Source organism: Lepisma saccharinum, chromosome 8 (genome assembly GCF_977018435.1).
Source record: "Lepisma saccharinum chromosome 8, izLepSacc3.1, whole genome shotgun sequence".
NCBI classification, from domain to species: Eukaryota; Metazoa; Arthropoda; class Insecta; order Zygentoma; family Lepismatidae; genus Lepisma; species Lepisma saccharinum.
Genome location: NC_139236.1, coordinates 47,263,653 through 47,289,313, shown reverse-complemented (window position 1 = coordinate 47,289,313; position 25,661 = coordinate 47,263,653). Strand labels below are relative to the sequence as shown.

At 36.8% G+C, this 25,661-nt stretch overlaps 1 protein-coding gene across 1 annotated transcript; it reads right to left on the bottom strand.

Annotated features, from left to right (window-relative positions):
- Window positions 1–4,023: 4,023 nt before the first annotated feature.
- Window positions 4,024–20,998, bottom strand: LOC145991455 (methyl farnesoate epoxidase-like). The gene is made up of 7 exons (XM_083127459.1): window positions 20,750–20,998; window positions 18,861–19,279; window positions 17,425–17,530; window positions 14,158–14,338; window positions 13,504–13,618; window positions 7,512–7,650; window positions 4,024–5,980 (listed from the first exon to the last, which is right to left on the bottom strand). The coding sequence occupies exons 1-7, from the start codon at window positions 20,955–20,957 to the stop codon at window positions 5,799–5,801; spliced, it is 1,350 nt and encodes a 449-aa protein (XP_082983585.1). The 5' UTR covers window positions 20,958–20,998; the 3' UTR covers window positions 4,024–5,798.
- Between the last annotated feature and the right edge of the window lie 4,663 nt (window positions 20,999–25,661).

The window sequence follows — 25,661 nt, the reverse complement described above, 5'->3', positions numbered from 1 at the left end:
CCAGAATTCTTCCTCACTGTTCCTGCCTCAAGCTCGTCGGTGGAAAAGTAGTTTTCTGCACTGAAGAGGATTCACACATTTCAACGCAGCACACAGACTCAGGCAAGGAAATCTGACTTGTGACTGATATCCATTGAAAAGGAGCTGCTAAAGAAATTGACCAGAAACTCCCGATTCTACGACGACGTGATGGAGGTGTTCAGACTAAAGGAACGTCGGATCGAGTTACAGTATAAATGAGAATTTTCATTATGTAATACATACAAATGCTATTATTGTTAACATAGAATGTGTGCATTTTATGTTTGAAATTGAGTATGCCCATGCATGACTTACATTCAAATAGATTCTATTTTAGTAAAGATATCTTTGGGTTTTCTTTATCCAATATTCAGATCAGGTTTATCTAAGGAAGCCTTACACCTTTCACAGAATCACGCTACGCCACTGTCATCACATGACATTAGTAGATAAACTTACTTCCAGTAACTTTATTTTAGATCATTCAATTAAATTGATCTCCTTAGTAAATATTATAATTAGCACACAACAGTAATCAGGATAGTATTCACTAATAATAGTATTATTATGTAACAGTGTTATAAGTATGATAAGGATAATGTGGTAACTGAATGGTTTGTGGCATTGTGTATTATATCGACGTCACAGTTTTCCTTGTTCCACTTCGAAACGGTTTGATACGAATTTTAAGAGCCATCACAAACACAATACAGCAAGCGGTAATAAGCCCATACAAGCAATATGCCACAGGTTGGTTTGATGAGTGTTCTACCTGCTTCCCCTCTCGCGTTTGGAATCGTACCTTCCAGCTAGTTTCGTTTCCCTTGGCCGAACTGTAGTTAAAATTCGCCACCATAATTATGTGAAAATTTCTTAGAATGCGGAGAACTCTGATATCTACTAGAAGGAAGGCACTCTGGGAACAGGGAAGACGTTCCCTTTGTCTGCGAGTGTAATTATAATTCCACAACCAACTTGCGTGCTTGAAGTAAAGGCGTGAGAAAATGCATTAACGAACTTGAGGTAGGGGAAAAACCCCATATGGCACGTTTTGTAATTTAGGAAATGTAGATCAGTGAGATCTTTGGAATGTAAGTTCGAAATACAGGATGGTTGCTGAATCTGAACGGTGGGGGATATGTCTGGAAGGTGAGGGCGAATATCCCCTTTGCATATTGTGGGGTGCAGTTTCGTATGATTCTCCCATAATGGATATGCTGAATTATAAAGCACTGTATCCAATTTGAAAGGCCGACAGTCCACCAAGCCACCCAGAAGCTGCAAAGGAGAGGAACGTGAACAGGAGGAACAGAAACGTCGCCATGGAAACACAGATGGAGACGAATAGGGTGAAGCTTAACGCCCATTGAGACGCGGCGAAACACGGAAATATCCGGCAACAGAACTTCTGTTGTCTGCTTCTATTGAAATCAAATGGTGTAACGCCCACTACATGAAAACGCGCGGAACCGAAGCACGGAACTTCCGTGCCAGAAGTCTGCAGGTTATCTTACAGGTTATCGCCCACTGAGGCGTCGGAAACTGGATTGCTGAGTTCTGTTGCCGCGTCTCAGTGGGCGTTAAGCTTTAGGGTGAACGATGGGTAAAGGTTCGCATTCCAAATATCCAGGTTCCATTGGAAGTAAGGCTGGCAATAATGTGTCAGCATGAAAGATTGCTTGGCCGAATGTAATCACATGTAGTTACAGGCATCTGGAACCTTCTTCCTAATGTATATTTTTGATTTATTTCAAACTGTGTTTCGTGTAAGGCACTGTGTGTGTGTCACAATACTAACTAACTAACTAACTCTCTAGCCTTCTTAAACTCGAAGGTTCATGGCTGCAGCAACACAGGCCTTCGATCTGTCCCTATCTTGAGCAAGATCTATATACTCTTTCCCATCTCTACCGATTTCCTTTACGTCCATCTCAACGTTGTCCCTCCATCTTCGTCTTGGCCTTCCTATAGGTCTCTTACCATCAGGTTTCCCAACAAGAATCCTGTGAACTCCTCTTTCCTCTCCCATTCGTGCCACATGGCCTGCCCACCTAAGTCTTCTTCATTTAAGTATTATAATAATATCTGGACATGAATACAAATTATGTAGTTCTAAATTATGTAACCTTCTCCACTCACCTGTCTCCTTATCCCTTTTAGGTCCAAAGATTTTCCTAAGGATCTTATTTTCAAATACTCTCAATTTATGTTCCTCTTTCAATGTAAGGGACCAAGTTTCACACCCATATAATACTACAGGCAATATTACTGTTTTGTATATTTTAACTTTTAGTTTCTTAGATATTAAACGAGAAGACAAAAGTTTATAAAGAGAGAAGTAACATGCATTTCCTGAATTAAGCCTACTTTTTATTTCCTCTTTAATATAATTTACATTTGTTAATATTGCTCCTAAGTATTTGAATTTGGAAACTGGTTCAAACGAGTTGTTATCAATAATTAGATTTTCATTATTACCTAACACTTGGTTCCGACCTGTAAGCATATATTTAGTTTTCTCTTTGTTAACTTCCAAACCTATCTCTTTAGCCGTTTTGAAAAATATTTTAGCATTATTCTTAATTGTATTTATATCATCCCCTAATAAGTCTACATCATCTGCATATACTAACAACTGAGTCACACCATTTCATTTTAGTCCTTCTTTAGTTTCTTTTACCTTCCTAACAACATATTCTAAGGCAAAATTAAAGAGCAATGGAGATAATGCATCTCCTTGTTTCAACCCATCATGAATTGTAAATTTGTCAGACATATTAATATCCACACGAATTTTACTTTCTGTTTCACTGGTGCATATTTTTATCACACTAACAAGCTTCTTAGGTATTCCAAACTCGACTAATATATTATATAATTTATCTCTTTTGACAGAATCATATGCTTTTTTGAAATCAATGAATAGCTGATGGACATTTTGATTATATTCCCACTTTTTTTCAAGTGTCTGTCTGATGTGAAAAATTTGATCTGTAGTTGATATGTTACGTTTAAATCCACATTGATAATCACCTATAATTTCATTAGCATATGGGGTTAGTCTTGTTAAAATAATGTTAGATAATATTTTGTATGTTGTTGAGAGTAGAGAAATTCCACGGTAATTATTGCAGTTCATTTTATCACCTTTTTTAAACACAGGAACAATTATGGATTCTTTCCACTGTTGAGGGATTTCTTCTTTATTCCATATTAAACAAATGAACTTATGAATTTGACATATTAACGAATTTCCACCATATTTAATTAACTCAGTTGGTATTAAATCAATGCCAGGTGCTTTGTTATTATTTAGTCTTTTAATAGCATCTTTAACTTCAGTCAAGTTAGGTTCTGGGTTGCCACCCCTTTCTAAATTCATTTACACCTTTATATAAATCTCTGATGTTTTTGTTTTTGCTGTTTATTTCAATTTCGTTAAATTTGCTTTTCAAGTAATCTTTTTACTTCTAAACGTGCGGTTAACTTCTCGCTTTATTCTATTATAATTGCTTAGATTTGTATCATCAGAGTTATTTAACCACCTAAGTCTAGCCTGATTCCTTATTTATATTAGATTATGACATTATCTGTCACAATGCATTAAATATTTCACATTATTTTCCATGTGGTAAAGAGAATGCAGCGTTGTGGGATAAAAGTTTTCATATCACAACTGGGTAAAAGTTAGCACAGAAAGTACCTAAAAAGGACATCTGTTTCTGCATCTATGTAAAAGTTTTCATATTCTGATTCGGTGCTTGATTCATCAACTAAAAGATGAAAATCAGTTTTGCCTGCTGAAATCATTCCACACTCCAAAATGAAGATTTCTCGGGGAAAAAGAGGAGAAAAGGCCAAGCGTCTGAAATCATAACCGCTTCCCTCTTTAAGAATGTAATATTCCATATACATTTCTACTTAATTTTAATTTAGTTACTGTTACAAATATTTTCAGTACAAATTTTAAACCGATTTTGCAATCTAACATTCTTGTAAAATTCCTTCGCACATGAGAAGGTGAGGGTGGAGCAAAGCAGTACACGCTGCGGCAAAGCTGGTAACTGCAGCCGCCTTTTCCCCTCCACGCAATCACGATCCCTCGCACTTTTTCATTGTCCGAGCCCTTTCGAGTCAATCCTTTCGCAGAACCTTGATTTCTATCGCTTGCTCCAGAGCTTCCCGGGACAGAGTATATATAAAATTCATAAAGAAGGTGAAGGAAACAAAATTTCTTAAGTAATAGCAAATATGTATACCAGCAGCATTGACGATACAATAACAAAACAATTAAATGCTTATAACATAACCATGTGAAAAGTCCAACTGTTGCCTTGAAACTACTGTTGTGAAACATGTCTTACTGCGGAGTTTCTGCTTTTTTTTATGAAAATTAATTTATTATCCATTCTCATGAGGCAAACAACAATGATATTTCGAATTCTCAACTTGGTTAATCGCCTACATTATGAACCGTTCTTTTCTGCAATTTACCCACTCTCGTAATTACTCCAACGATTGTTTTCTACGCAGTTTAACTGAAAACTACTTCCGAGATTGTGTGTGGACGTCCTTCACGGTTTAGGTGTTAGAGTCAGTCACAAATCCTGAGTTTAGTTTGCTGATGATTAGGGAAAGGATTTTAAGGTGCGAAATTATAGTCTGGAAAGGGGAAAAGAAAGGTTCTGAAAATGTTTTAAAAAAGGTGCAAGAAAAGTTGCTGATAAAATGCCTTTATTCAATGCTCTCATTATCTGCGCCGTTTGTATATAATGCGCGCGGACCGCATAGAGAACTGGTTCTGCCGAGTAGGTTTCGTTGAAGTTTGTGTTCTCTCTCGCTGGTTTTCCTACATTATCTTGGGAACTATTGGGGCTGCAATGATTATATTACACCATTCTATAGTTCTCGTTCTGCTCTACAAAATGAGACTATTAGATTTTATGTAGCTGCTCAAGAAGAGTGAATCTTCTTATTTTTCTCTCCAATTCTTTAACAAAACATTAAAGGAAAGGAAGGAAGAAGGTGCTAAATAATGCATCAAAGAGGGGGCAAGAAGGGGATAAATGTTCTAATCTCACGAAAATGTGCAAAAATGTGCAACAAAGTGTGTTCATTTTACTTGATTTCGTGTCCTAAGACAAATATCTCAAACGATCTATATGAAAAATGCTATAATTTTGGGAACGTGCTGCACCTTGAAATCCGTTCCCTTCTGATGAGACTTGGAGTTGTCTTTGCTTCTCCTCTTTTTCTTTTTTTTAATTCAGGCTAGCTTTCTTGGGTTCTGTACACTCGAACTTTCCCTCTGTTTTGAATCGTGCGCATGCGCGCACACACACCCACGTTGGACTTCATTGCTAGACTGTCAGACACGTTACTACAGGATTAAGACGGTCACGCCATCTAGTAACAAACTAACAAACTTGGAGATACCCAACAAAACATATCATAAAATATGGCAATTGGGTTTGAACCTATAAACCTACAAGAAACATAGTCACGGAAATAAGCTTGAGTGTTCATTTTGGCATCTCATTCCAATAATCATAGAACAATTTAGAACGTCCTAAATTCATGTAATGGTTACAACAGTGCGATTTTTATAAAGAACACCCCATGTACATAATTCTGAAAGTAATTGTAAAATATTACATTTTGGATCAAGGTACTATGCCAAGAAAAGTTCGAGGAATAGGTTCAATAATTCAAAAATGCGTTCTTAAATATAATTTCACATCTATTTCTACTAACTTAAATCGCATAAAAAATGAACTTTATTTCCTATCATTGATGATCACCCTGTATGATCTTGGTTTCACAGATACCCCGTCGAGAGCTTCAGTAGAAGGGGGTGTTTCGGGGGTTGCGTTCCTGAAGGTAAATTTATGAAGGAGTGTGCTGAAGTAGAGAAAAATGCTCATCTTCCCTAGGGACTCTCCTAGGCAGCGTCTTCGACCTGAAACATAGACAAGCGTATGCATTAATCATTTCGAAACTAACTTCTTTGGAGGCATTTTCTGCTTTGACTTAATAGTGTTATCAGTTGTATAACAATTATAACAGTTAAAAAAATTACCATCACGAATAAAATATAAGAATCAATCATTGCATGAGTGTCAGAGACATATTTTGTCATTCACAAAAGCTCCAACAAACTATATTAATGCTGCAAGCATGCCTTTTTTGGAGCGAATTTACAATACAGGACTTCTCCCCGATTTTAGTAACATTTCGCATACTCAATAATTGAGGCCTCCTAATAACGAATTTGAAGTTAAAATGTGGGATTCACGTGCAGAAATTGCAAAATAAGCGAAATTGAGTTGTCCGTGATCGAAACAGACATGCACGATTGCTCATTATTTACCGAAAGATTTTGTGTTTCCAATACTTAAAAAACGAAATATACATTCCTGACATTACTAAGACCCCAAATTTTAACTATGCTTCCCTAACCTAACCTAACCTTACCGTGAATGGTTCGTGGGGCTATCTGTCAATGGTTTGTGGGGCTACCCGTGCTTGGTTTTACGACCCCAAATTGTAACTATGTTTGCCTAACCTAACCTAACTTTACCGAGAATGGTCAGTGTGGCTATCCGTGAATTGTTTTGCGCTAATTGTGATAACGAACCGATAAAAAATCTTATTTTCGTAGCACTTTAACGGCAAACGTTCTTCATCGAAGACGCCATTATCGTATCCTGCAATTTTACGATCCATGCATTGTTGCCAAACTTACCTGTAATCAACAACTTTTTTACTGTTCAGTGTTCTCTTCCGCCATTCTTACACGATCCATGCTCTCCAAGTATGAAATCAACAGTGTGGCAACGCTGTAGACATCGTAACTAATTGCGAACGTCAATTGTTCATATCAACAAATATAGTTCCCATACTTGTATGCGGAGAATCATTGGGAGAATAGAAAGCTTATTTTACAACTTCTACACCTCACCCCAACATGTTAACCTCAGATAAATCATCGCGAATAATTATTTCGTGAGTATAAGCAGTAGCATAGAAATTACAGAAGGGTCCGGTATTTTAAATTCTTACCCTTTTTTTGTTCACGTGAAGTTATCCAGTAATTATAATTATTACACGAATTGCCATAATTACCAATCAATTGTACACTGTTTTGCAGGAACATACATCCAGAGCGGGGGAAGGGGGGCTGATGGACCCCGCTACGCGTATTGCCTTCTATGTTGTTACGTTTACGATTTTATGAACAAAAGTAATACGAACACATTTGGGGACACACCTGGCAACAATTAATTTATTTCCAAATTTTATAAAAATATTCAGAGTTCAAAAATATAAAAACAAGAGGTGGGGGTCTGAACCCCTCCGCCCCTCCCTCGGGTAGACTAAGGCTGATATTTACAACATTTGAGAGAAACAACTTTTAAGTGATTTCTAAAACTCTCTGGTGGTACTTTTTCAAAAATTGAATGCTTAAATTAAATTAATTTTCCACATACCAGCGCCAAATAATAGTAACCAGTCTTCTTTTATCAGCTTGCCATTTTGAAGAAATCGCTCGGGTCGGAAATTTTCAGGATCTTTCCAGTGTTCCTTCTCCATACTGACACTGTAAATGTTGCCCCAGACAATCACTCCCTGAAAGTAGAGGCAGATTTATTTCAATACATATAACACAGCATCAAAACTTAGTTCAATGTGAAAATATTTATAATTTTCACAATTTTTGCAAACATGTTTACGTGCATGTAGAATGAAGTTGGACAAGAGTGGGCGACGGGTACAAGTTCGAAGTGCAAATATCCGTGTTCCATTGGAAGCTTGGCTGGCAACAATGAGTCAGCGTGAAAGGTGTCATGGCGGTATGTAATCAGATGTTGTTACAGGCATCTGGAACGTCCACCGTGACGCAAGTTCCATTTATCATCTTCTTAATATAAGATTTTAATTTTTCCAAACTGAGTTTCACAACAAGAAATGAACTCCATTAAATCATTGACCACATGTTTTGCCCTTTGAGTAAGACACCTATGGTGTGTGTCATAATGCATTAGATGTTTCAAATTATTTTCCATAAATGACAGCAAAGATAAAGGGACGTTATGGGGTAAAACTTTGCATATCACATTTCGGCAAAAGTTCGTATAATGAACTGTAAAATCTGCATCTGTGCAAAATTTTTCATATTCTGATTCGGATTCTGTGCCTGATTCATCAACTAGAGCATTAAACTTAGACTTCTATGCTGAAATCAGTTCACTCCCTAAAAGGAAGATTTATCAGAAGAAAAGAGAAAAAAGGCAAATCGCCTGAAATCATAACCAGTTTGCATTTTAAGAATGTAATATTCCAAATATATTTCTACTTAATATTAAACTACAGGTACTTACCATTGCAAATAATTTCAGTACAAATTTTAAACTTGAAATTGTACAATGAAATTGAAGCTTTGGACCCTATTTACTGTGGCGAATTGGAAATCCTTGCAACAGAACCACATCACAAATTTAAAATTGGGATTCATTCAGAGGAGTATGAACCAGAAACAGAAAATGGACTTGGTTGCTCACTGAAGTTCATTTACACACCCTCATATCCTGATGAACCTCTATAGGAGGAGATTGTAGACAATGAAAATTTTGATGAAGATCAAGTGTCCATATTGCAGCAGCACATTGAAGAACAGATCCAGGAGAATCTAGGAATGGTAATGGTATTCACTCTTGTCTCAGCTGCGCAGGAATGACTGAACGCCAGGTGGGATGAGATCGAAAAGGAACGAGAAGAAGCCAGAGTAAAGAAGATATATGAGGCTGAAGAAGAGGAAGGAAAAATATTTGAAGACACAGTAGAACAGAAGTAACAGCAGAACAAATTTTAAACCGATCTTGCAATCTATCCTTCTTTCCAAATGCCTTCCTACATGCGAAACTTTTACCCCACAAGCTGGGGTAAAAGTACGTTTTCAAAAATATATATAGCCTATTACAACAAGTTATATTCACAATGTTAATCTGAGGCCTAGAGAAAATAAAGGAAGAATGTTTGAGGTACGTATACATTTTAAGATTGCGACTGCTTTGCTAGCTTAAATATCGAATCAAAGACTAAGTGTGCACTCTTATCGCACTATACATTAAGTGTGTGTGTGTGTGAAGAGACGACCGATATAACGGTCAACATATGCTGAACTTTCATGGTGGCAAGACTCGTCCAGTAATGTACCTCTCCAGGCGAAATGTTCAAACTTTATATGGATTTCTCATATCTAAAGCCAGCTGTATGACCGATTTGACCCTCTTAGTGAGAGGAAAGAAACATAAATCTTGACGCCCACTGAAACGCGCAGAAATAGGGCAACAGAACGCAACATATGCATTTTCGGCGTCCCAGTGGGCGATAACCTTAAAGAAAACCTGCTGACTTCTCCTTCTCCTTCTCCTATGGCGCTGCAGCCCGATATCGAGCCCTGGCCTCCATAATAGAGCCTCTCCATGCTTCTCTGTCTAATGCTTTCCTCCTCCAATTTCTCATTCCTAACATTCCTTTCACATCTTCCTCCACTGCCTCCATCCATCTTCTCCTGGGTTTCCCTACAGATCTTCTACCTCCTATTGTACTATAAGCCACTATCTTGGGTATGCGATGTGCATCCATTCTTTGGACATGTCCTGCCCACTCTAGTCTTTTAAATGTAATAAAGTGGGATATACATAATTCTTTGTATAGATGGTACAATTCATTGTCATATCTTAATCTCCATCCATCTCTGTCTCTTACTGATCCCCATATTCTTCTCATAATTTTCCTTTCAAAAGTATCCAGGTCCATCTCGGATTTCTTATTGAACGTCCAGCTCTCGCTTCCATAGTACAATGTTGGTCTGATTATAGATTTATATAGTTTAACCTTAGTTACTCTGTGTACTTCCCTGGTTTTGAATATCGGCAATAGGGAAAAATAAACTTTGCTTCCCTGATTTATTCTCCTTTTGATTTCATAGTTTCCATCTTTATGTATTTTTGCTCCCAAATATGCAAATTCTTCTACTAGGTCATATGCCTTGGTCTTTCGACTCTGGATCATCATTTTTGTTTTATTTAAGTTTATTTGTAGGCCAACTGTTTTAGCTGCATTTTTAAATTGAGTATATGTTTCTTCTGCTGCAGCCATTGTTCTTGAAATGATAATTACATCGTCTGCGTAAGCCATTATCTGAGTGGTCTTATATACTATAGTGCCATTTCTGTCTATGTTAGTTTGTTTTATTATATATTCTAAAACCATATTGAAAAGTAAAGGAGCAAGTCCGTCACCTTGTTTCTATCCCTGGTTCACTACTATGTCTTCTGTGAGTTCGTTCTGTATTTTAATTTGGCTTTTGGTTCCTGTCATTGTCTGACTAATCAGTTTAATCAGTTTTCTGGTATTTTAAACGTCCGTAGTATGTTTTCCAATTGCCCTCTCAGTACACTATCATATGCCTGTTTAAAATCTATAAAAATCATATATATATCTACATTGTATTCCCAGCATCTCTCAGTAATCTGTCTTAATGTGTAAATCTGGTCTGTTGTTGATCTTCCTATACGAAAACCTGCTTGGTATTCTCCTATGCATTTTTCCGCCAAGGGTTCCAATCTCTCTTTAAGAAGTCCTGATAATATTTTATATGCTGTTGACAGAAGTGATATACCTCTGTAGTTGTTACATGTTAGCTTATCCCCTTTTTTATATATAGGGCATATAATACTATTCTTCCATTCTTCCGACATATGTTCATCTTCCAAGATTTAATATATCAACTGGTATATTGCCTTTAATAAATCCGGTCCTCCTTTTTTGAGTAGTTCACTGGGTATGCCATCTCTTCCCGGTGCCTTATTCCTTTTCTGTCTGTCCATTACTTTCTTAAGTTCTTCTTCTGTTGGTTGTTCGATTTGTACTTGTATATTACCTTGCTGTTCTCAATTTATCTGTATTTCTATTACATTATCTTCTACGTTCAGGGGTGGGTTTAGTAGCTGTTCAAAATAGTATTTCCATACTTGCATAATCTCCTGTCTTTCACTTACTATTTCTCCCTCACTTTTGTGGATTAGATCTGTTCTTGGTTTGTATCCTTCTTTGAAGGATCTAACTTTTCTAAAAGCTTGTTTTATATTATTTGCCTTAAATTCTTCTTCTATCTGTCTCAGGTTATCATTTATATATTTCCGTTTCTTCTTTCTACAAATTTTATCCGCTGCCCTTCTTGCTTCTTTATACACTTCTTCTCTTCCTCTAGTTGGTCTATCCTGGTATTCCATGTATTTTCTATTCCTAAATTCAATCACTTCCTTACATTCAGTATCAAACCATTCCTGTTGTTTTGGTTTCTCTTGATATCCTAGGATTTCTCTCGCTGTTGTTGTTACATTCTCCCTCACTTTTTCTCACATTTCTTCTATAGAGTCTCCTGGTATTATTGGGTTTCTTTGCATTCTTTCCTTTATAACTCCTCTGTATTCAGTTAGTTTTTCTTCTTGATATAGTCCCTCAGTCTTGTATTTGTCCTGCCTACTATTTTTATTTAGTTTATTTTTGTTCATTCTGCATCTGTATTTGATTGTTACTAGATGATGATCCGATCCACAATGTGCTCCTCGCATGGTTCTTACATCTAATATGCTTGTGGCGAATCTTTTATCTATTAGGACATGGTCAATTTGATTAAATGTTTGACCATCCGGTGATATCCATGTTCTTTGGTGTACATCTTTATGTGGGAAAATAGTGGAGCTAATTATTATGTTCTTACTTACTGCAAATTCCAATAGTCTCATCCCATTCTCATTGGATTCATTGTGCAGACTATGCATACCTATCGTTCCTCTATATTCTTGCTCTTTTCCAATTTTGGCATTCATGTCTCCTAAGACTATTATTGTATCATTATTAGGCGTTGAATCATAGACTCTTTCCAGCTGTTGGTAGAATAAATCTTTTCTTTCCTCATCCTTTTCCTCTGTTGGAGCGTGGGCATTTATCAAGGTTAGGTTAAAAAGCCTGGTCTTAATTCTCAAGGAGCATATTCTTTCACTGATTGGTTTAATATCCAGGATATTGTTTTTAATCTTCTTATCAATTATAAATGCCACTCCAAATTCTCTTCCTCCTCCTTCTTTTCCACTGTAGCAAATTGTATGAGTCCTATGTTCAGTGATTCCTTTATCTTTCCATCTTGTTTCTTGTATGGCTGTTATCTGGATGTCATATTTCTTAATTTCTTGTATTAAACCTCCTATTGCCCCTGGTTTATAGAGTATTCGGACGTTCCATTTACCAATCTTCATATCCATTTTCCGTTGCCTTTGTCGTTTCCATCTGTGGCTACCATTCCGAGGCTCCTTTTCTGGTTTCGAAACCTTTCTCATTTCTCAGTGTGTGGTTGTCAGCCTCACCCCAACCCCATACTTGGAGGACCAGGATTTTTTATTGAGGTTTACTCCCCTAGAGAGACTGGCTTCACTACGCCTTCGGAGCCCTCTCTGCCCCTTTGGTTTTCTGTCAGTGTTCCTTCCCTTAGCCTTTGGGGATCCTTCCCCTCCCTGCAAGGCAGCAGGGGCTGAACTTTTATAGAGGTGGCTCTACCTCGCCACATCACAGGATTTTCCTCGGAGTCTTGCAGTATTTACTGAGATGTAGATGCCACTCCACATCTCGCTGCCTCCTCTAATCCTGCTGCTGCTTGTCCGCGACTGTTTCCAGCTAGCCAACATATCTGCTGGCCGTTCCCCTATCCGCAACCTGGGGACGCGCCTGGTGGCATGCAGCTTTGCCTCTGGGAAAGTAGCCCAGCCCAGAAAACCTGCAGACTTCTGCCACGAAAATTCCCACTTCGCTTACGCGCGTTTCCCTGTAGTGGGCGTTACACCATTTGATTTCAAGAGAAGAAGACAACAGACGTTCTGTTGCCGCGTTTCTGCGTGTCTCAGTGGGTGTTAAGCTTTAGTTGGGAAATCGAGATAGGTCCTTGTGACATTTTCGCATCGTAGTGCAACTAGCTGCAGTAGAAATTTACGGCCAAGTTATTCCAAGGCTCAACTTCCAAAGTTACAATGACTTTTTAGATACTTCATCCAAACGGCCCCAGAACATGAGGCTTCCTTGTCTGAAAGTAAGGGAGGTCACTAGAACAACGCAGGCTGCAGGCACCCAAATCATCACATTCCCCGTCATCGATGATTGAAGTGAGAACTTGACTTCGACTCGCTTCAAATAAAATTTCGTGTGTGGACTTGCAGATGCCACCATTCGATGTGTCGTGACCAGGAGGTTATAAACAGTACTAAGCGAATGTTCCTGAAGAGACCTTAATTGTAGTGAGAGATGACATTTGAGCAGTTGGGTCAGACATTGAGAAATGGGAACATCACCACAGCGAGTGTTGGTTTTCTGTAATACACATGTGTAAAACAGTTGGAAAATTGAAAAAGAATACAATCTCACCTTTGGAATTTTATATCCCATTAGTTCGAAGTCTTCTACGACAAGTCGCGGCATCATGGGAAGGACAGTGACGATTCTTTGAATTTCGAGAATCGTTGCTGAAGTATATGGTAACCTGAAAATAATAATAAGTTAAATTCACGTTTTGAAAAAATGGCACAGAAGAAACGCTGTACAATATATAGGAAAATGCGATACTACGTAATGATAGAATAAATTCCAAAGTTAGAATGTATTTACGAATTTATTAGGAAAATGTTCTCAATTCAACTACAACAATCCTCTTGTACTCTTGTTTATTTATTAACCTAATCTAGTATTCCTAAAACTTGTTAACGAATATATACTATTTAGAGATGAATCCTTAAATGTATATATTTATGTATTCAATATGTGCAAAAGAACAGAAAATGTCTTATTTCAGAAAGTGACAAAAATTAAAAAAAGTTAAACCGTGGTAATGAAAATCTATTATTATTGGAATTGTCTTGGTCTAATGCTGTTTAAATGCAATAAATATTGATGCTTAAACATCACGTGTTATATGTATATCATCTTATGCAAGTGTATACAAAGTGTACACGAGTAAAACTTTAGCTCTTGCCCTGATATATGCTCGAAACCTAAGCATTAGAAATCGGAATAATCTGATACCTTTTGGCATCTTGGAATGAAGGAAGCGAGTCTCTGCCAATCACATCGTCAAGTTCTTGCTGGACTTTATCTTGTACATCCGGATGCAGAATCATGTACAGGAAAGAAAAATTCAAAACATTACTTGCGGTATCAAGGCCTCCGAAGAACAAGTCCATGCAAATGTCGATGATGTTTTCATCTGTGAAAAACACAAACAATTATTTTCAAATTAAAATTTTCTGAGGCCAAGTTTTGCTAAATTCTAACACTATTCATGATATACTAAGTTAAATTGTACGTATCTGTTACTAGTTGAGGTTACAGAATTCTACCGTTAAAATTTAACAGTCAGCCTGTTATTTTTTTAAAATAGAGACTCACTTTTTCTTCGTGATATCTTGTGCATTGAAGTTGTCTCCTCTCTGTGCTGTGGATAGAATGACAAATTAAACTTGAATAATAAACGGTTGGAATCAGTGGCGGCTGGTTACCTGGCTCCATGGGTGTGCACTTCAGCCTTGTGTCAAGGAGTGTTATTATCTCTCTCAAATACTCGCACCCGATTTTGCTTTCAAAATTATGCTAAACTTATGACCACCTTTCACTGATAATGACACTATGGATGATTTTTTTTTAAAAAATACAAATTTGAAATACCTCTGTGATTCTTCCGTCGATCACGAGAAGAAATATATTAGAAAATTCAACATTCGATAACCTGGCAAAGTCTATCAAAACAGAAATACCGATTTACAATATGCTTATTATTGACGATTTGCAAAACATTTGGTGAAATCTCAACCCTCACCCCTCGCTTTGCTGAATAACAGTGAACAAGGAGAATACATTTAAAGACTACAGGGAAAAAAGGAGGCAAGTCAGTAAATTGTCGAAAATGAGTTAACAGCAGATTCATGCAGCTTCAATGATGTAGTTTATGTGGACTCAATGTCAGAACAATAGGGAGGTTAGTCACTGAGAAATTTAATCTTGAAGATTTCGCCAACAGGGGAAGAAGGAGGTCAGTTGAATACAGAGGGAAAGGGAGGCAAGTAATTTTACGAAAGTAACTTCACCGTCTGATGATGCATCTGAAACACTACAATGCAGCATGGGTTTCCACATTCGTGCGCGGGAAGAAAAAAAACAACAGAAGCCTTGCACCACATCTGGAATCTAACGAATTTCTACATCCTGCTAGACCTTGAGGGACTTCTACAAATATCAGAGGAAAAGTTCAAAGATCTTCAGGAATTGAAAGTGTTCTGCACAAGAGAGGCTCAGGTTTACTACACAAACCTGCCACATGGACCTAAGGGGCAGAAACAATAAGTACAGCACTGCATAAACCTGAACAAGTGAACTTGTTCACCATTTCATAATGATGTAAACTGCTATATTAAGAAAGTTTCTGTCATAACTTTTGTACTCTTCTTGAATCAATTTCTTTCATATTTCATTTTCATACAAAGAAATATACGCTTGCTTCATATTACATGTAATGAAGAACATACATCAATAAGATTAACGAGTAATTGGTTTCAAACTTTAAATTTGCTATTCTGTGCAATTATGGAAAACTAACTTGCCTCCTTTTCCCCCTGTAGTCTTCATTTGCATACAGCAAACAAAGAAGCCGATCCGACTACCACGTGCAGAAAATCCGTTATAATCTATCTAGCTGCCTAGCAGTTGTTTATTTCTAATGACCGACTGACCGAACCAACAACCAAGCGATATCAAGAGAACAGTAAATACATTTTTAAAAAATGATTCAGTTCTTGTTGGCCTGCTTCGTACTTCAGAATTTGACTTTCCCTTCCGCTGTATCCGTATTATTACTGCAGTCGTTGCACGATTTGTGGCTAACTTCTCTCCCTAGCTTCGTTGTCAAAAAAATTCAACAACGTTAAACATTAAGTTTTCTGTGTAGTTCTCCCTTTTATGATGAAATCAAACCCTTGGCACTGAAATAGCAGCCGGCTTCTGACAGTGCTGCATAATTTGACAACTCAGTAACAGGCGAATAATGGACGTCTGATTGCCATGTCCACACTCCCTCAGCTCGGGTTGATAATTCGATGACAACCCCATAGGGTAATTCTACAGCTCATTCTTAAAATGCAAGGCATTGTTTGAAACACCGGTTTCGCTTTCAGTTGCAGTCGTGATTTCTTTCTTTTTTTTTTTTTTTACAGCAGTTGGTTTTCAAAATAAATGAACGGTTTTAAACAGTCATATCTAGAGAGATAAGGTTTTACAGATGACTTTTTTTTAAAAATGAAGATGTTATCTCATGTTAACAATGACGTTACTGTGTTCTCAAGAAAACATTTATCCAGGAAACATTGGAAAGGTCTCCAGAACTCTATGTCGAGGAACCTCTTTCTGAATGTGACGTTGGCTCTGTACATTCTCCAGAATCACCTGATTGTTGTTGAGTCATCCTTATTGCGTGGTCGTCTTGTAATCAAGGAGTCCAACCTTGAAATGTAAGTCCAGTCCCGATTAACCTATTTCAACATAAAGTACACTTGAAATAAACTGTTACCTGTTCTTTTCCCCAAGTCATCATTCACCCAAGTGACAACTTAACCTAATCATTCTTCTTCGTGCCTTCTTCCATTCTTCAGTTGATTTGACTTCAACTCTTAATTTGACAAATTTAATTCTGCCATAAACAATTTGTTATTTAATATGTACTTATATATTTTTCATAATTCCAATTTGTTTCTCTGATGAATGAATTCACGATCAATATAATTTATATTCTTGAGATTAAACCTAGCCCATAATTACATCTCATACCTGACATGATTTTTCTTTACGTGTTGTTTGATAGTAATTTGTTACTATTACAGAAATTATGAAATAATTTCAATATAAATCAATTCATACTGTTGAGATATTATTAGTTCACAACATCTATTTGATCTGAAATGGGGGGGTCAAATGTTTTCATAGTAATTACTTTCGAAAATATTATATTGGTGTATAAATTATGGAAATACTCAGAAATATAAACTAATGAAAAGTGAAAGTGTTTAAAGACCATTTTGAGCTTTTTAATCATTCTAACCTAAATGTCAAACTACGAGTGGTTTATTAGTATGTACAATCTGCTTACTCAGTCGTCATATTACAGTTTCTCCTCTCAACGCATTGTAAATAGATTCCCAACTCTCACTACCAGACTGGACATATTTGAATACTAAATCTAGCCCATATTTAAGGGAGAATGTAAATTTTTAGTTATTCTCTGTTATCTCTGTAAAGTCAACCTACCTTTCAGTTTAAGGCTTTCGTTTTCTTGCATTTCCCTGAACAATCCGTCAACGAAATCTCGTATTTTATCCTTGTCATATGTTTTCTTGTGTTCATCTATCATTCTCTGGAAATATTAAAAATATTAATATTATTATTCGAAGTTTTGTTCGTTATACAATACAGTTGTACAATTTTATTTGTAAATAACAGAAATCTTAAAGGAACTTAAGACGAAGAATGGTAAATCAAATGTAGATAATAGTCAGTGGCGAAACGTGACATTTTTACGTAGTCATGGCAAGATTTGCCAAACGTCAGGGTCGATCTTTCAACGGAAGGCGCGGGGGGGTGGAAGTTATAATGTATCTCTCCGATAAACGCCAAGGTCATTGCCAATTCAATGTAAAAACTTATACCACAGACCTAACAACTACAAAAGACACAAAATTCTATCCGATACGATGAAAATTATTAAATATGATCTAAACTGAAATGAAAACACCTCAATTGTCGCGTTTAAGGGTAAGAACATCTATGGCCCGCCGTCAAATGTTGTTTTGATAATGAAAAGCAGATATCATATCGGTCAAAGTGTGCTTTTCCTTTTAACAAGTGGAAGACATTCGCGGTGGTTTGCCCAGGGGTTACGTGCGCTTTTTAGTGTTTCTGAATTCTGCATTTTGTCTTCTTTTCCTGCCTATGACATTTTTCTTTTTGTAAGATTATTGAACCTAAGCATGGATTATGACCCTCACCAACCCCTCCTTGAGCACGCCACTCGACACTCGGAAGAATCTTGATGAGTCCAGAGAAACCCTTCCGTGGCTGCAAGCATGGGGATGGGGGCTGAAAATAGGGCCTGTTATGACCCAGACCTTCAAGAGTGGGGAAAGGTAGGGGCTTGTTGGATGGACCTTGTCGTAGGAAGTGCCTGTTCGGAAGCGTTCGGCTCCTCTCGGCACCGGCAAAGACGAGGGATTCGCACCATTCTGCGATGAGCTGAGGCTTCTAAGACCATTGCCTTCAATAGGAAACTTGACGGGAAGGTTCGGCGCGAGGGGTAGTACTGCGGCTTCATTTCGATGAGCTAAGATTAGCGAATCTCTTGCGTATTTCCAGCTGTTTCATACTGTCGCTTGGCTTATTTCGCACAAATATGCGAGTTTACTGACTTATCTTTTATTTTTTCTCTAAAATATTTTAAATGCAATATTTTTATTACTTTGCTTGGTCATCGCCGCATCTCTGATAATAGTATGAAAATATGAAATAATTGTGATTTACTTCCTATCCTTACATTACAAAAATTTCATAGTTCAAATTTTGAACATAAAGGAAATTAAATACTGATGAAACGTTACTACCAGACGATATTTATATAAATATTATTCACAGCCTAACGCAATTATAATGAATAACATTGCCGAAGGAATAATGCTTTTAGAATACTTTACCTCAAAATAAGACCACAGAAATCGGGAACCGACCATTAGCGTTCTGTATCCTGTATAGTCTGGTGCAATATGTCCAAGAGCAGGGAATATATTCAGTAACAAACCGGATCTTGTAAGTGCATCTTGGAACTTCTCCAACATTTCAATGCACTTCATTAGGAAATTGTCATCATATTTAAATCTTGCTCCAACCATCATCATCCACAAGCCGTTAATGATGGGTGCGTAGAAGGCGCGATGCATGAAGAAACCTGAAGGTCCCGAGGTTAAACTTTTGCTCTTCAGCGAGGATACGAAGCAGAGGACTTCCTCCTGAATCAAAGGCTCCATACTCATCTTTCCGAAACCGAACTCCTTCAACACCTTCATGGATAAAGTCCTGTTCCGGTTCCACAGTTCCCCGTTTGTAAATATTATGGCTGGAAAGGAGAAAGATGAATTCACATTGTTGCATCGACATCACTTTGTGAGTGTCACTTAATGCATTTAATCTAATCGTAACTCATTCTCATCGTCGTGATTGTCGAAAAGTGGTAGAAAGTTGATGCAACGCAACCAAAATACAACTACAGTTCAATTGATCCTAAGCTATATAAATAAATAATAAATAACCCGTTGATCTACATCCCGTAAGGGCCTTGGCCTATCTCCCGACTGCCAGTCTCCCTCCCACAATCCTACCTGGAGGTGTGGAGATCTTCAACCAGTAATGGGGTGACATGGGGTCAGCACTTCCAACTCCCAGTCGTTTTAGGAGATATTTGTGACCGGGTTACGCTACTCACTCTCACCTCCCCAATTTTCTCATGATGTTGGGTTGCCACCGGTCCTATACACAGGCCGAAAACCCAGAGACTGAACCCAGGTGGACTCGAACCCATGCCGTCCCGCAGTCGGAGTCAAAAGCACAGCGCCTTAGACCGCACGGCCATGGAGGAGGATTGATCCTACGCGATACCTGGAAGGTAATGGAAATGTTGGTAAATATTAAGCCAATTGTCCACCTCGAGGTTCAGGAACTGAAACAAAATGCCATCTGAGCCGTTGGAAATCTCTGAATCCCTAAGCACCAAGAGAAATTTGAATAAAAATAGCAATTGACAATTTAATATTTACCCATCTTACTATATTAAACTAAATGGGAAGGATTCGAATGACTATGACTATGACTATAAATGTGCTCTACTTTTATCCAAACCAGCACATTGTGTGGTCAGGTCATGATTTCTTCACGGATTGTCCTGGATTAGAGTCAAACCTGAAATGGTTGTTTGTATGTGTCATTCATCGTAATTCACACAGGCAAAAAACCTATTTTCTCAAAATCACTTATTCACAAAAATTCACTTCTTTTCTCTGTCGATGTTCATATTTTGCAGCAACTCTCTGATAAAATCCGACACTTGATAGTCGTAACCGCTCGCGTTGGAACTCTCGTGCATCTCTGCTTCTTCAAGTTTCTTTCAGCCTCAAACTCGAAAATGCTTCTCTCGCAGTCGGGTCTCTCGCGGTCAGGACGAGCGAAAAGCTTAATTTTTAGTAAAAAATCCTTTCGTTTCTGGAGCTTCAACGCGCGAGAACATGTCCATGAGAAATCTCTCTTTCAACTACTAACTCCTACTCTCTTCTTTCTTTTCTTCTTTCTTTCTTGGTACGCACAGTCCATTTCGCCCGAGGGTAGTTCATGCTACTTCTTTCTTTTCGGATGATCCTAAACAAATGGTTACATCAGGAGCAGTAACACATCAGTTGTAATAATATTTAAGTTGGCTACTGAATTGGCATTGGCTGCTTGAAACTTCATTCCAGCTACAGTAATTTCATTTTAAACATACCACATTGTGATACGTACAATATTTTGCATACGTACCCTATAACATAGACCTTACCTCCTTCACCCTTGTACCCCAGTTGAAAGACGGGCATTGGGGGACGTCCCTCGGTTGCTTTGTTGGTGAACACTTCCTTCACGGCCTCCCTCCCGCAAGCGAACACTTGAAGAACTCCTCCCAGCTTGAATGTTATCAGGGGGCCGTACTCTTCGGACAGGTGGGAAAAGACGAGTCTCCAGGAACGGAAATGCGACCAGTGGTACATGAAGTGGTGGACATTTCCAATGAACGGCAAAACCCTTGGACCTGTTGAGCATAAACGTCTGCGTAAAGAACAAAGTGGGCATATTTTTTCGAGATCTTTCGCACGAGGAAAAGAAGTAACGTGCCAATGAGATAAAGGTCGAGAGACAAGAGAGTCTGTGTGAGAAAAAGTATGAAAATAAATAAAGGTTGTGGAAAGACAAATGAAGAAGATAAATGAATAAAAAGTGTGAAACAAAGGGAGAAGAGGATATGGAAATGAGTAAAACATCCCGAGAGAGATGAAATACGCACACACAGCGAATCGCCGTGGCATGGCACTACCCTTGGTAAAAACACAAACATCGCTCAAATTTTGTTAAATTAATACATTTATACGTAGTTTACAGATAAGGAGATTCGAATCTCGCAATTGGTCAAGCTGACGACAGCCCCAACGGTTTCGTACTTTCGCGAGGCAACGGTCCGAGCCGTTCAAGAGCGGGCCAAAAAAAGTTGACAATGTGCAGAGGGTTGAAGAAGTCTCAGCCGGGAAGAAGTGGCGGGGAAGAGACATGCTGGTCATAAGACACCAAACGAGCCCGTTTTCGTTTGGCACGACGTGGGAACTTTCCCAGTGTTGATATAGTTGCCACCTTCAGAGATAAGTCGCTAAATATGACTGATTTGTCAGACCCGTTGGGCAAGTAATTCGTGAAGAAGTACTATCTACCTTAGTAGTAGAGGAATTAGATAGTGGATGTTGCTATTTAATATTCGCAATTCATTTGCATGTACTTAGAACTAATTTGCACGGGTTTTAATTAATTCGCATGTACTTAGAATTCATTAGCAAGTACTTAGAGTACTTTACATTTATGTATTTGCATGTTTATAACTTTTTATGAATATATATTTATTTATTTTATGAAAAATATGTATATAAAAGGTAATTAGAGGTACTAAACGGTATGCATATGTTTTCATATTCATTACTGCAAAGTATGTAATGTATAAAATGTTAATATTAATGTTTATAATATTGAAAATAAGTTTTCTATGGTTTATGAACCGCTATGAACCGCTATGAAAGGTGGTAATGGTACGATTGGGGACGGTCCCGGTACTCGAACCCGCGATATGTAATATTATTAATTAGTACTATGTAATAATTGCATTATATTATGAAACACGGTGGTGCAACACGCTAGACAGAATACTGTCTCCGAATCTCGACTCGGCTGTGATGCCAGACAAAGAGAATGAATTAATATTCCGCGCAGGTAGAGAAGAAAGGAATTTTGGGGAAGAGCGGTCAAGGTCAAATGACGTCAGAACGTCAGAACAAAGAAGGAACCCGATTGACCAATCAGAGAACGCGTCGGTAGGTTTTCAGAACCGGTTTTTTCAAGGTTAACCAGTACGCAAGAACAGGGGAAAGCTATGCAATACTGTAGGGCATGGGAGGGATTCAACCAGACAACAAAGAATGTCTGAGAATGCGCAGCAAGGGTCAAATCTCTGAAGCTGTGCGTCGCTTGTAGAACCGGTTTCCGCCGCCAATTAATATTCCGCTCAGGTTTGCCTTCAAGGCACAGGACGCTTTAGCTCAGGGTTTTTTTTATCTGTACTATGAAGAAGGGAGAGCTATTAGGGACGGGGCCTACAGTTTTTACCATTTGCTTTTATCACGGGGTAACGAACCTAGGACCCTTTGATTATTGATTTAGGTAGTAAATGTATGTTACTGTGTGCTATTTAATTTAATTTTGAGTTTATTTTTTTACCAAACTTTGACTTTATGTCAAACATTTTCACAGCTTATGTTAATTTTTTACCAAAATAACACTATTTGTACTATTCAGGCAACATTTTTTATTAAATTTTGGACTCGCAAAGATATTTTTACAACTTTTTAACTTATTATTTTACAATTTTATGTTAATTTTTTACCAAAATAACACTATTTGTACTATTCAGGCAACACTTTTATTAAATTTTGGACACAAAGACATTTTTTCAACTTTTAACTTATTATTTTACAACTCTAAGTTAATTTTTTACCAAAATAACACTATTTGTACTATTCAAGCAACATTTTTTATTAAATTTTGGACTCACAAAGACATTTTTTTCTACGCCTAACTTATTATTTTACAACTTTATATTAATTTTTTACCAAAATAACACTATTTGTACTAATCAGGCAATATTTTTTATTAAATTTTGGACTCACAAAGACATTTTTTCAACTTTTAACTTATTATTTTACAACTTTATGTTAATTTTTACCAAAAAACACTATTTGTACTATTCAGGCAACATTTTTTATTAAATTTTGTATTTACAAAGAGATTTTTTCAACTTTTAATTTATTATTTACAAGTTTATGCCTATTTTTTTACTCAAATAACACAATTCTATCTGTTCAGGAAAGACTTTTAGTTACATTTTCGACACACAAAGTGTGTGTTCTCAACTTCTATCTGTTTATTTCACAAGTTTAGGCTTATTATTACCAAAATAACACAATTCAATCTGTTCAGGAAAGACTTTTAGTTATATTTTCGACACACAGAGTGTATGATCTCAATTTCTATCTGTTTATTTCACAAGTTTAGGCTTATTATTACTCAAATAACATTATTTATACTATTCAGGCAACATTTTTTATTAAATTTCGGACTCACAAAGACATTTTTTACAACTTTTAAACTTATTATTTACAACTTTATACCTATTTTTAACCTAAATAACACTATTTATACTATTAAGGAAAGACTTTTAGTCGCATTTTCGACACACAAAGTGTGTGTTCTCAACTTCTATCTGTTTATTTCACAAGTTTAGGCTTATTATTACTCAAATAACACAATTCTATCTGTTCAGGAAAGATTTTTAGTTACTTTTTCGACACACAAAGTGTGTGTTCTCAACTTTTATTTGTTTATTTTACAAGTTTAGCCTAATATTTACTCAAATAGCACGATTTGATCGTGTCTTTTATTACATTTTGTACTTTCAAAGACACACACACAGAGAGAGAGAGAGAGAGAGAGAGAGAGAGAGATAGAGAGAGAGAGAGAGATAGAGAGAGAGAGAGAGATTTTTTCCAAGTTTACAGTATTATTCTCTAGTTTACTCAAATAACACAATTTAGATGTGTTTTGAATTATATTTTGGATCAAAGTATGTTTTGACAAGTTCTACCCTTTTATTTTACAAGTTTAGGCTTATTATTACTCAAATAACACAATTTAATCCAGTCAGGAAGGATTTGTTATTATATTTTGGATGCACAAAGAGATGTTTTCAACTTTTTTACTGATTTTTTTGCAGGGTATGTATTAATTTGTATTTATTTTGTTTCGTATCATATATACATTTACAAATTTTTAATTTAGAGTTTAGTATTTATTTAATTTTTTTCAAAAACACTAAAGAAAAAGTACTTTTAGCTAAAATGTAAGCCACAGAATATATTATTATTATTATTATTATTAGGGTTTACTGATTTCCACTATGCTATTTTTGGTTCTGTATTTCTATATGTATTTATTTAGGTCAGGTTACGCCTGCTATGTAGGAAAGTTTGTTTATTTTAGAGTTTGCTGAGTATTTTGTTATTTTTATACTAGGTAAAGTTTTCTAAATATATCAGGAAGGGCTCCATCCATATACTTTTGTTTTTGCTGTTTGGAGATGATGCGATCAGCATCACTCTCCATCTGCTTTTTATTTTATGTACCCAATATTATTTTGAGGCTTAGTGAATTCTAGAGCCTATTTATGCAGGAGAGAGGGATTGAAAATTTTCATTTCAGATAACCCACAACTATTTGTCAGAGTATTTTAAAGGATATTTTATATTTATTATGTGCTACTAGAATATCAAAGCTTGCTTAATTTTTATGTCTGTAACGCTGTTATTGTATTTCTAGCTAAGGTTTACTGGATAAAGTACACGAAATGTTTATCATTTCGACTATTTACTTTTATACAAGGCCAAATTTTTAGTGTAATTTTAAAATTATTGTGTGTCTATAAAGACTGAAATCCCTTTAACGATGGGTCCATAACTGGACGCTTACCAACATTGTTTCTTTTTTTAAAAAAATATATATAACCATTTATCAATATATTCTCAATTCACAGGACAAGACGAAGTTCACAGACGACTGACTATATGGACCATAGGTCCACTTGCTAAATTTTTTTCTATGCTAGAAGAATAATTTAGCCTTATAGCCTTTTTCAAGGTATTTTTGAAGTATTACTGGTTTTTTGGGTGCATCAACATTTGGGTTATTTCTATTTTCTTTATTATACGAGGCCACAATCACTATCTGAACACTGAAATTCTCTGATTGAAACTAAAACCTTAGGCTGTAACTAGGGATTTAGTATGTATATCGACAATTTATAGGACAACACGAACCTTACAAAGGATTGTAGGTGATGTAGGCCCACACGCCAGAGCTTTGTTAACCTGCAAGAAGCATTTACAGCTAATGCTACGAGGAAATGAGGTTAATTTTTTACTGTTTCACAAGAATGCTATTTTTTATACACCCAATATTTGCTTTTCAAGTATCTACATGTACCAGAAGCACTTACAGGCCAACTCTAACTAGACTTCGACTTATTCTATATCAGGTGCTAAATTTATAAAGAACTATTTGTATATTTCTGAGGAAGTACGCAAAAGCAGATTACCCGATTAAAG

Coding starts and splice junctions, on each gene's coding strand:
- LOC145991455 (XM_083127459.1), bottom strand. CDS start 20,957: ATGTACCACTGGTCGCATTTCCGTTCCTGGAGACTCGTCTTTTCCCAC. Junction 19,280..20,749: donor GGGGTACAAGGGTGAAGGAG/GTAAGGTCTATG, acceptor TCTCCTTTCCAG/CCATAATATTTACAAACGGG. Junction 7,651..13,503: donor TGGGATATAAAATTCCAAAG/GTGAGATTGTAT, acceptor CTCTACTTTCAG/GGAGTGATTGTCTGGGGCAA.